This window comes from Scyliorhinus torazame, chromosome 2, assembly GCF_047496885.1.
Source record: "Scyliorhinus torazame isolate Kashiwa2021f chromosome 2, sScyTor2.1, whole genome shotgun sequence".
In the NCBI taxonomy this organism is placed as follows: domain Eukaryota; kingdom Metazoa; phylum Chordata; class Chondrichthyes; order Carcharhiniformes; family Scyliorhinidae; genus Scyliorhinus; species Scyliorhinus torazame.
Window position 1 is genome coordinate 70,506,734 of NC_092708.1, and position 12,865 is coordinate 70,519,598.

Genomic DNA, 12,865 nt, shown 5'->3' on the forward strand with positions numbered 1-12,865 from the left:
AAGTAGACTTCAAATGAAGTTACTGTGAAAAGCCCCTAGTTGCCACATTACAGCGCCTGTTCGGGGAGGCTGGTATGGGAATTGAACCGTGCTGCTGGCCTGCCTTGATCTGCTTTCAAAGCCAGCGATTTAGCCCTGTGCTAAACAGCCCCTAGGAGGTGAAGACGCAACAAATACGTGACCAGGTGCTCCGCGACAGAAAATTTAATAATCTTTATTGTCACAAGTAGGCTTACATTAACATTGCAATCAAGTTATTGTGCAAAACCCCTAGTCGCCACATTCCAGCACCTGTTCGGGTACACTGAGGGAGAATTCAGAATATCCAAATGACCTAATAGCACGTCTTTCGGGACTTGTGGGAGGAAACCGGAGCACCCAGAGGAAACCCATGCAGACACGGGGAGAATGTGTAGACTCCGCACAGACAGTGACCCAATCCGGGAATCGAACCTGGGACCCTGGAGCTCTGAAGCAACAGTGCTACCCACTGTGTTACTGTGCTGCCTAATGATTAGGAAAGCAAGGAATCCAAAGGGCAAAGGGTGGCCCCCTGCATCTATGAGACAGAAACCTGCTGAATGGAAATCCACATTCTGGGAGCAAGGCTGTGCTTGAGTGTCTGGAACAGTGTTGTACAGTAAGACGTTTTACAACACCAGGTTAAAGTCCAACAGGTTTGTTTCGATGTCACTAGCTTTCGGAGCGCTGAAGGAGCAGCGCTCCGAAAGCTAGTGACATCGAAACAAACCTGTTGGACTTTAACCTGGTGTTGTAAAACTTCTTACTGTGCTCACCCCAGTTCAACGCCGGCATCTCCACATCATGGAACAGTGTTGGTGGGGGCCAGGAATGAGCAGTGATGTTGCAAAGCATTATGTGCGCCCAGGTTCACATGGATCAAGCCATAAAAAAGCAAAATGGCCCATCAGTCCAGACCTAAGGAGCTTCAGGAACTCGCCCAGACAGACTTTACGACATTCTCTCCCCCTCCCCCCCCCCCCCCCCCCCCGCCCCCCCCCCCCCCCCCCCCCCCCCGCCCTGTTTTACAAGCAATACCAGCTGTGAGCAGGAGCGCTTATGTCCCCATTAACAAACTGGTGTTTCTCAGGGCCGTACGGAGTGGATCTACAGAGCCCCAGGGAAGCACCACTGGCGGCTCTTGTGTAAAGGGGACGGAGAAGATGAATGGTACCTGACCGTACCTGGGACGATGACCACAATCACTGAAGAGTCCTTAAGATGCCCTGAAATCCACTCCTGGAATGCAGAGTGGACTTGTGGTGTGGGACTCCAGTAGGGACTTGTTTGAGATCGTGTCTTTCGGTTGTACTTCACATTCGCCAGATGAAACTACCAGAGTGGTGAAACACAGATGAGGTCCTTCGATCACCGACTCCTCCATATGGTAGTCTCCTTACACCTGCCAAGCCTCCAGGATATGCACGACCAAATACATCAGGCCACATACTAGCTAATGACGTGCTCACCCTCTATGGCACAGGGATGTCCAGCGTCAGCTCCCTGGACATAGCAGGAATAGATGACAAGTTATTAGCGATCTCCACATTGATTCCTCAGATAAGGGCCCACAATGAATTGGAAAGACAGCAAGGACAGACAAGAAAAAAATCGAGCCAGAACCGTATTATGATCCATGCTGGTTCTAGAAACCATGCCCACATTGTCAATCAGGTCGGTGGTTCAGTTGTTACCAACAGTGAAATGGCAGCAAATTCTGCAAGGCCACAGATGCAGTTAAAACATGGAAATCCAAAAGTTCCTGTCAGTGATTCTCTTCTCTACCACAAGTACACTGTTGAAGTTCCTCCAAGATAAACAGTCCTACCAAAGTATGCCTGGTATGTGTAAGCTGGTCATCACTATTGGCTGGCTAACCTTTAAAGCTCAGATAGCACAATGAATTGCTGCTGCACGTGGGGGCATTCCAGTAATGACAGGGGATTGCTTTGTCGAGGAGTACACCACAAGTCTCATACGGTCAGTGTTTCTGCGTTAGTAACGCACTATAATATCCATTGTCATTCATATAAACATGGAATGGCCTTCCCATGTTTGGCAAATTGAGTGCCAGAGTTTATGGAAGGGCTTGTTTCAGGCATGTGTCTGCCTGCTATTGATCCCACCCCCCACTCTCTGCCATCATTATGGTCTGGGGGTGCAATCCTTGCACCTGTCTTAATTTATTTTATCTCTTCTTGACCTGAATGTTTGCCTGTTTACTGAGTCCTAAGTAGCTACTGAGAACTATAATCATGCCCTTTTTCTTCTTTGTCTTTATTTTGAGCATCCCAGCACCTGTGCTGCTTAGAATGGGGGTGGTCTTCTGGAAAACATCCTGTTTTCGGATAACCATCATCTCTTTATTGGTTGATGTTTCTCTGTCGTAAATTTGGTTGTTGACTCTTAGATCCTGACTCATTTTGTCTGGTCTGGATATGGTTGAATGGTACCTTGCCTGTGATCTGTGCCCTGGCAGTTCTGACGTGTCGGTTTCCTGGTGCAGCTCTACTTGGCCTGTCGTCTCAGGATGGTTTTGACCTGCCTACTGGTGGCTCACAGGTCACTGCATGGCCCTTGCTTCTTTATCTTTGAGGTAACACTCGGGTTTGAGTGTCGATCAACTGTATCACGCCATCTCCAGACTTGCACCCTAACTATAGGTGGGAGAACATAAGAACTAGGAACAGGAGTAGGCCATCTGGCCCCTCGAGCCTGCTCCGCCATTCAATGAGATCATGGCTGATCTTTGTGGACTCAGCTGCACTCTCCGGCCCGTACACCATATCCCCGAATCCCTTTATTCTTTAGAAAGGCATCTATCTTTTTCTTAAAAACGTTTAAAGAAGGAGCCTCAACTGCTTCACTGGGCAAGGAATTCCAGAGATTCACAACCCTTTGGGTGAAGAAGTTCCTCCTACACTCCGTCCTAAATCTACCTCCCTTATTTTGAGGCTATGCCCCCTAGTTCTGCTTTCTCTGACCAGTGGAAACAACCTGCCCGCATCTATCCAATCTATTCCTTTCATAATTTTATATGTCTCAATAAGATCCCCCCCGCATCCTTCTAAACTCCAATGAGTACAGTCCCAGTCTACTCAATCTCTCATCATAATCTAATCCCCTCAACTCTGGGATCAACCTAGTGAATCTCCTCTGCACTCCCTACAGTGCCAATATGTCCTTTCTCGGGTAAGGAGACCAAAACTGAACACAATACTCCAGATGCGGCCTCACCAACACCCTATACAATTGCAGCATAACCTCACTCGTCTTGAACTCCATCCCTCTAGCAATGAAAGACAAAACTCGATTAGCCTTCTTAATCACCTGTTGCACCTGCACACCAACTTTTTGCGACTCGTGCACCAGCACACCCAGGTCCCTCTGCACAGCAGCATGTTTTAACATCTTACCGTTTAAATAATAATCCATTCTGCTGTTATTCCTCTCAAAATGGATAGCCTCACACTTGGCAACATTGAATTCCATCTGCCAGACCCTAGCCCATTCACCTAACCTATCCAAATCCTTCTGCAGACTTCCGGTATCCTCTGCACTTTTTGCTTTACCACTCATCTTAGTGTCGTCTGCAAACTTTGACACATTGCACTTGGTCCCCAACTCCAAATCGTCTATGTAAATTTTGAACAACTGCGGGCCCAACACTGATCCTTGAGGGACCCCACTAGTTACAGGTTGCCAACCAGAGAAACACCCATTTATCCCCACTCTCTGCTTTCTGTTAGTTAACCAATCCTCTACCCATGCTACCACTTGACCCTCAATGCCATGCATCTTTAGTTTATGCAGCAACCTTTTGTGTGGCACCTTGTCAGAAGCTTTCTGGAAATCCAGATATACCACATCCATTGGCTCCCCGTTATGTACTGCACTGGTAACGTCCTCAAAATTCTACCAAATTAGTCAGACATGACCCACCCTTTGTGAACCCATGCTGTGTCTGCCCAATGGCAAAAGTTCCCTCCAGGTGCCCCGCTATTTCCTCCTTAATGATAGATTCCAGCATTTTCCCTACAACCGAAGTTAAGCTTACCGGCTTATAATTACCCGCTTTCTGCCGACCTTTTTTAAACAGTGGTGTCACGTTTGCTACTTTCCAATCCTCTGGGACCACCCCAGAGTCTGGTAAATTTTGATAAATTATCACTAGTGCGTTTACAAATTCCCTAGCCATCTCTTTTAACAATCTGGGATGCATCCCATCAGGGCCAGGAGACTTGTCTACCTTTAGCCCCATTAGCTTGCCCAATACTGCCTCCTTAGTGATTACAATCATCTCAAGGTCCTCACCTATCATATCTTTATTTCCATCAGTCACTGGCATGTTATTTGTGTCCTCCACTGTGAAGCCTGACCCAAAAAACCTGTTCAGCTCCTCAGCCATTTCCCCGTCTCCTATTATTAAATCTCCCTTCTCATCTTCCAAAGGACCAATACTTACCTTAGCCACTCTTTTTTGTCTTATATATTTGTAGAAGCTTTTACTATCTGCTTTTATGTTCTGAACCAGTTTACTTTCATAGTCTACCTTACTCTTCTTTATGGCTTTTTTAGTAGCTTTCTGTTGTCCCCTAAAGACTTCCCAGTCCTCTAGTCTCCCACTAATTTTTGCCACTTTGTATGTTTTTTTCTTCAATTTGATACTCTCCCTCACCTCCTTAGATATCCACGGTCGATTTTTTCCCTTTCTACCGTCTTTCTTTTTTGTCGGTGTAAACCTTTTCTGAACACTGTGAAAGATCGCTCGGAAGGTTCTCCACTGTTCCTCAACTGCTTCACCATGAAGTCTTTGCTCCCAGTCTACCTTAGCTAGTTCTTCTCTCATCCCATTGTAATCGCCTTTGTTTAAGCACAAAACACTAGTGTTTGATTTTATCTTGTCATCCTCCAACTGTATTTTAAATTCCACCATATTGTGGTCGCTCCTTCCAAGAGGATCCCGAACTATGAGATCATTAATCAATCCTGCCTCATTACACAGGACCAGATCTAGGACCGCTTGTTCCCTTGTAGGTTCCATTACATACTGTTCCAGGAAATTATCCCGGGCACATTCTATAAACCCCTCCTCAAGGCTGCCTTTACTAACCTGGTTAAACCAATCGATATGCAGATTAAAATATCCCATGATAACCGCTGTACCATTTCTACATGCATCCGTTATTTCTTTGTTTGTTGCCTGCCCTACCATCCTGTTACTATTTGGTGGCCTATAGACTACTCCTATCAGTGTCCTTTTCGCCTTATTATTCCTGATTTCCACCCAAACTGATTCAACCTTGTCCTCCATAGCACCAATATCATCCCTTACTATTGCCCGGATGCCATCCTTAAACAACAAAGCTACACCACCGCCAGTACCGTCCATTCTATCCTTTCGTATAGTCTGATACCCTTGGATATTTAACTCTCAGTCGTGACCATCTTTTAACCATGTTTCAGTAATGGCCACTAAATCATAGTCATTCACGATGATTTGCGCCATCAACTCATTTACCTTATTTCGTATACTACGAGCATTCAGGTAAAGTACACTTGTGCTGTTTTTTATGTCTTTATTATGAATCCTAACACCTTGATCAGTAACTTTTCGCAATTTATTTTTCCTCTTACCCTTTCTCCTAATTTTCCTTGTCTTTGAACCCATATCTCTACATAATAACCTGTCACGTAACCTGCTGCCTTGATCTCCATTAACCATTATACTGTCCATATCTTTACATTTCCCTTCCCCCCCAACTTGCTAGTTTAAGAGAGAATAAAGGTACTCACCTGCCTGGTGCATCCGACCATCCAGTTCCTCAGTTGCTGGTGAAGACCTTGCTCACAGCACCAATTGCTGTGGGCTTTCTGAAGACTCTGGACACAGAGTCAGCTGTAGGTGAATCAAGCAGCAGTTTATTCAATCCAAGAATGCACAGGGGAAACACCCTCAAATTGCTCTGAGGCTACTCAAAGTTATACAGTTTCTTCCATATATTTATACCATCCTCACGATACTTCATCATTGACTCAGTGTTCGCATCCCACACATTTAGTTCTTTACGCCCGCAATTATACAGATGAAGTAAAAAAAAGTTACGCAATGACCTAACCTTTAACGCAAACGATGGCAGCAGTTCACTCAAAAACACAAACTTGCATTATCTAGCCTGAATATTTACGACATTGTCCAGTGAGCCGCTGATCTTAGCCTGACCCTGGAGGTCAAGCGACAGCTTCCGATCACTTATCCTGCCTCACCTAAAATCACATTCCTTACTATACCTACTCCAGTGATCCTTTTCGCTGCAAGCACTTTTAAAATCTCATTTCGGCAATTTGATCAATTTGGGGGCGGATGTTTGAGGGCAAATCAACATCTGACATGTGGGAGGCTTTCAAGTGTCAGTTGAAAGGAATACAGGACAGGCATGTTCCTGTGAGGAAGAAAGATAAATACGGCAATTTTCGGGAACCTTGGATGACGAGTGATATTGTAGGCCTCGTCAAAAAGAAAAAGGAGGCATTTGTCAGGGCTAAAAGGCTGGGAACAGACGAAGCCTGTGTGGCATATAAGGAAAGTAGGAAGGAACTTAAGCAAGGAGTCAGGAGGGCTAGAAGGGGTCATGAAAATTCATTGGCAAATAGGGTTAAGGAAAATCCCAAGGCTTTTTACACGTACATAAAAAGCAAGAGGGTAGCCAGGGAAAGGGTTGGCCCACTGAAGGATAGGCAAGGGAATCTATGTGTGGAGCCAGAGGAAATGGGCGAGGTACTAAATGAATACTTTGCATCAGTATTCACCAAAGAGAAGGAATTGGTAGATGTTGAGTCTGGAGAAGTGGGTGTAGATAGCCTGGGTCACATTGTGATCCAAAAAGACGAGGTGTTGGGTGTCTTAAAAAATATTAAGGTAGATAAGTCCCCAGGGCCTGATGGGATCTACCCCAGAATACTGAAGGAGGCTGGAGAGGAAATTGCTGACACCTTGACAGAAATCTTTGGATCCTCGCTGTCTTCAGGGGATGTCCCGGAGGACTGGAGAATAGCCAATGTTGTTCCTCTGTTTAAGAAGAGTAGCAAGGATAATCCCGGGAACTACAGGCCGGTGAGCCTTACTTCAGTGGTAGGGAAATTACTGGAGAGAATTCTTCGAGACAGGATCTACTCCCATTTGGAAGCAAATGGACGTATTAGTGAGAGGCAGCACGGTTTTGTGAAGGGGAGGTCGTGTCTCACTAACTTGATAGAGTTTTTCGAGGAGGTCACTAAGATGATTGATGCAGGTAGGGCAGTAGATGTTGTCTATATGGACTTCAGTAAGGCCTTTGACAAGGTCCCTCATGGTAGACTAGTACAAAAGGTGAAGTCACACGGGATCAGGGGTGAACTGGCAAGGTGGATACAGAACTGGCTAGGCCATAGAAGGCAGAGGGTAGCAATGGAGGGATGCTTTTCTAATTGGAGGGCTGTGACCAGTGGTGTTCCACAGGGATCAGTGCTGGGACCTTTGCTCTTTGTAGTATATATAAATGATTTGGAGGAAAATGTAACTGGTCTGATTAGTAAGTTTGCAGACGACACAAAGGTTGGTGGAATTGCGGATAGCGATGAGGACTGTCTGAGGATACAGCAGGATTTAGATTGTCTGGAGACTTGGGCGGAGAGATGGCAGATGGAGTTTAATCCGGACAAATGTGAGGTAATGCATTTTGGAAGGGCTAATGCAGGTAGGGAATATACAGTGAATGGTAGAACCCTCAAGAGTATTGAAAGTCAAAGAGATCTAGGAGTACAGGTCCACAGGTCATTGAAAGGGGCAACACAGGTGGAGAAGGTAGTCAAGAAGGCATACGGCATGCTTGCCTTCATTGGACGGGGCATTGAGTATAAGAATTGGCAAGTCATGTTGCAGCTGTATAGAACCTTAGTTAGGCCACACTTGGAGTATAGTGTTCAATTCTGGTCGCCACACTACCAGAAGGATGTGGAGGCTTTAGAGAGGGTGCAGAAGAGATTTACCAGAATGTTGCCTGGTATGGAGGGCATAAGCTATGAGGAGCGATTGAATAAACTCGGTTTGTTCTCTCTGGAACGAAGGAGGTTGAGGGGCGACCTGATAGAGGTATACAAAATTATGAGGGGCATAGACAGAGTGGATAGTCAGAGGCTTTTCCCCAGGGTAGAGGGGTCAATTACTAGGGGGCATAGGTTTAAGGTGAGAGGGGCAAGGTTTAGAGTAGATGTACGAGGCAAGTTTTTTACGCAGAGGGTAGTGGGTGCCTGGAACTCGCTACCGGAGGAGGTAGTGGAAGCAGGGACGATAGGGACATTTAAGGGGCATCTTGACAAATATATGAATAGGATGGGAATAGAAGGATACGGACCCAGGAAGTGTAGAAGATTGTAGTTTAGTCGGGCAGTATGGTCGGCGCGGGCTTGGGGGGCCGAAGGGCCTGTTCCTGTGCTGTACATTTCTTTGTTCTTTGTTCTTTGTTGATCAAGCCGAATATGTACACCAATTCAGATTCAAAGGATCCGATCAGTCAAAACTCTGAACTTGCAGCTATGAACTGGGAAATTTGCAGCTTCAAACTATATTTCCCAGTGTGTGGCTGTAAGTCCTACCGAATTAAGTGTATTCTTAGGCACTCTTATACATACCATTATACTTAATAAATCTATGAAAGCTTCTTCTCGGTGTTTGAAGAATCCTATTGATTTTGAGAAACAGATCGAACATCTCATAAATAAAATCATTGTCTGGAACCTGTTTGATTTAGCTCTTACAGATCTGTGCCAGCCATCCTTGGTCAATCTCATCGAGTATTAATGTCTACTTTATGTTCTATAGAAGCGTACTCACTATCTTAGTTAGGCTTTTAGTTTACGTTCGCTGAAATGGCTATTTTTTCCCCCAACTTATTCAACCTCTCCATTGCAAAAATAAAATTGTGTTCCTGTACATTGTAGCTCTCATTTTTCTTTCCAATCTAGTTCCCTTGATATTGAAAATATTTGTAACCATTGTTCAATCAAAAATATTCAACAGCCCTATTGACAGGGAACAAAACCTGAAAAATAATTACAGCTTTGGTTAAGTGTGGGAGAATTGCTTTTGATGTAATGTAATTTATCTCCAGGCCAAGAAGAAAACTTAATTACCTTCCCTTTTTCCCCCACTCCCTGTTAATTCTAGAGAAGCCACAATTCTCTTCACTTCTTTTCCCTCCTCATCACTCCCAATTTCTATGGAATTCAACTTTCTGAGCCTCGAACACATCAGCAAATCAGTCCATAATGAATCATTGTCCATTTTGCTTTTCAGTGCAAATGTTTAAAAGATTTATTCTTTCTCAGGATGTGGGCATTGCTGGCCATCCCCAATTGCCCTTAAACTGAGTGGCTTGCTGCGCCGTTTCAGAGGACAGTTGAAAGTCAACCACATTGTGGGTCTGGAGTCATATGTAGGCCAGACCAGGTATGGAAGGCAGATTCCCTTGCCGAAAAGCCATTAGTGAACCAAATCGGCTTTTATAACAATCAATGGCCGTTTCACCATCACTAATACTGAGATTAGTTTTGAATTCCAGATTTTTCTATTAATTGAATATAAATTCCACTAACTGCATGGTTGGATTTGAACCCATATTCCCGGAACCTTAGCCTGGGCATCTGGATTGAAGCCGCCATATTTGCAGATGCAGACTGCTTTCCCCTTTTGAGGGATGATTTAACCTAAGGATCATCACACCTCTGGTGAGGGGCAAGGTTCAGAAGACGGGCCTTCATGAATGCGGGAATTGAAACTGTGCTGTTGGCTTCGCTCTGCATCATGAACCAGCTGTCCAGCCAACTGAGGTAAACCAACCCCCATAATAGTCTAGCGACATTACGACGATGTCAACCTCCCCGCTTTAACTAGGAAATTTCATAAACTGGAAATCTGTTCTACCTGGTCGGTAAGGAATAGATTTGTGTAAAAGGCACAAGATACCGGTAGAAGATTTACTCTCATTAGTTGCAGAATTTAAAAAATGTATAAACATATTTATAATCATCTGCGATTTACCTATTGTAACAAATAACTTTTTCATATGAAAGCAAGTGAAAGTCTTGCGCTAAATATAGTAATACATGATCAAGTGCTTCATGGCGCTGTGGGTTGAGTGCTGTTATCTGTTTAAATTATCTGTTTAATGCACTCTGGTAGAATTGAATGATGTTCTATTGTTTTTAGGCTGGATTAAAACAGCGTTCGCTGTTTGATGTATTTTACAGCTGTTTCTTTGTTCGCTATGAAAATAATCAAAGTTGCCATGATCTGCCCCAAACGAACATACCAAAAGTCAGATTGTGGCAAATACAGTGTTTTGATTAATCATGAGTTCTGAGATTACAATCTGGCTCTGCAAATATATATTTAAAATTCTCCTTTCTGGAACTTGATTTCTGTTTGCACGACTAACTGCTTTATTTAGTAGTAAATCTAATGTTCGGCATGAAAAGAGTTTATGTTCTGTTTGTAATGTGTAATCAAATATTTTTAGCACAAGATCAATTGTAAGGCTTAATCTTAATTCTAAAAATGTAAAATAGGACTGAAGAAGCCATGCGAAAAGGCCAGCAACTGCCTCCCTCTGAGAATAAATGCTCAGGAGATGAATTTGATACCATGCTGTCGAAACTGCCTGAAAAGCTCCATCAGAAATTGCTTCCTTTCCAAAAAGAAGGAATCAAGTTTGCCATAGAGAGAAATGGCAGGTGAGCAAACCTTTCTTATTTTGGAATTGTAATAACAAGAACACAGGTTATTGTGTTTTTCTTGCTGATCCCCATGGCATTGCACATAGAGGCTTGGATTATACCTGGTGTATCTCAAGTGAATGTTACCTGTCCATCAAAGGCCATGCCTTACCCACAGTGGTGAGCACCATTGCTTCACAGCTTCAGGGACCCAGGTTCGAATCCCGGCTTGGGTCACTGTCTGTGCGGAGTCTGCACGTTCTCCCCTTGTCTGCGTGGATTTTCACCGGGTGCTCCGGTTTCCTCCCGCAAGTCCCGAAAGACGTGCTTGTTAGGTGAATTGGACATTCTAAATTCTCCCTCTGTGTACCCAAGTGTGGCGACCAGGCGCTTTCACAGTAACTTTATTACAGTGTTAATGCAAGCCTACTTATGACAATAAAGATTATTATTATAGAAATCCAGCCAATTACAACCAAGATCTAATAGAGATGTAAATTTCAAGCCGTAAGTCAGTAGGCGTTTTCTTTTAAATCATGTTTCACTTTTGCAGCCAAGTGTGAATCTGGAGTGTGTCAGATGTAGGTCTCTTACTTTTACTGAAACATAATTGCAAACCATTTCCCAGGTTGCTTCAAAACTATGTGTGTTTGATGAAGGAAAGGGGCGCACGATGATGAGTGGTTAGCATTGCTGCCTACGGCGCTGAGGACCCAGGTTCGATCCCGGCCCTGGGTCACTGTCTGTATGGAGTTTGCACGTTCTCCCCGTGTCTGCGTGGATTTCACCCCCACAACCCAAAGATGTGCAGGGTCAGTGGACTGACCACTCTAAATTGCCCCTTAATTGGAACAAATCAATTGGGTACTCTAAATTCTTATGAAAAAAAAAAAAAAAAATTGTTGTTGAAAGAAAAATGCACATAACTCCCAACAAGTCTTTTTGCTTCCAGGTTACTGTCCTGCGAGTGTGTGTCAGTTTCTCTTTTTTAAATCATTGTGACCTGAACTGCCAGGAGCGAGAGTATAGAGATGCTACTTTGTCCCTCCTGGCTTAAGTTACTTAATGGCCGGGATTTTGGCAAAGCAATGGTGTTTACCACTGATCCCGAAGAAAGCTGCCCACAAACATATATCTGTCTCTGGTGCGAATTTCACATTGTAGCCACATAAAATGGCTAACTCCCGATTTAAAATGACGAACAGCAAAGGCTGATGGGAAAGTCAGCCAACAGGACACAGACGAGCAGCTGCAGGTTGACTGTATTTGCCTCTGGAAAGGCCAGACAAGATCGATACCAGCAACCATCAGCATAACAAAACACCAGCCATCTGCATACTAATGAGCAATCCCCGGGAACAATAAGCAATATTTAGACACATAAAGCAAAACCAGACTCTTTGGCCCCAGCAGAAGCCTACACAAAAGGAGATGAACGACCACCTCAAGACCACCCATCGATCAGGGAACCGCTCCAGCATTGGAGAAAATCAAACCAAGTGATTGGGACAAAGTCCAATCACTTGGAACCAGGTACAGGGTCTACCCCGAAAGGCGGGAAGCCCCTGGGGACTATAAGAATTAAGCCCCAAGTCTAAATCGCTCTTCTTGACCGGGTCACTCAGCAACGCGAACCAACCCTTGACAGTGACCGGTTCAGCCGCCGCCGATATCCAGTAAGTCTTACTTCAACGGTCGCTATGAGATAGGCGCTCCTAGCTACCAATCTGTACCAACTTCGAATCCCGCAGGCTCAGAACCCGAAGGAAAGGCCATTCGTTTCCCTGACCTGGTGGGCCAGTTCCAAGTTAAGTATTGGCCTGTTAGCTGTAGAAGTAGCTTAGACGTAGAATTTGTACATGAGTAGTGATTACTGTGTATAATAAATGTGCTTTGATTTAAATCTTACTAAGCGGTGTACTTGGACTTGAACCACGTGGCGGTATCATAAAGATACCTGGCGACTCGAGCAAAGGTGATAAAACAGAGCAATTAAACTAAGGCAAAGTTAGCAACAACATTTTCCAATATTATTTTGATTCTGCTGCCAAGTCCAGGGGATCTTCAGCAATAGTGATGTCATCAAGCAGGT

The 12,865-nt window shown here is 44.4% G+C and overlaps 1 protein-coding gene across 7 annotated transcripts in view; it reads left to right on the forward strand.

The window, feature by feature from the left end:
* zranb3 (zinc finger, RAN-binding domain containing 3) overlaps positions 1 to 12,865 on the forward strand; it is a 295,756-nt gene that overhangs the window by 45,997 nt on the left and 236,894 nt on the right. For 3 of the 7 annotated variants that reach the window (XM_072472336.1, XM_072472330.1, XM_072472319.1), the window contains exon 2: positions 10,627 to 10,791. In XM_072472336.1, the coding sequence (XP_072328437.1) occupies positions 10,640 to 10,791 (152 nt within the window). In that variant the 5' untranslated portion in view covers positions 10,627 to 10,639. Of the gene's footprint in view, positions 1 to 9,415; positions 9,509 to 9,802; positions 9,889 to 10,626; positions 10,792 to 12,865 lie in introns of those variants that run through there. The other 4 variants (XM_072472344.1, XM_072472313.1, XM_072472364.1 and 1 more) reach the window with 4 other exon arrangements.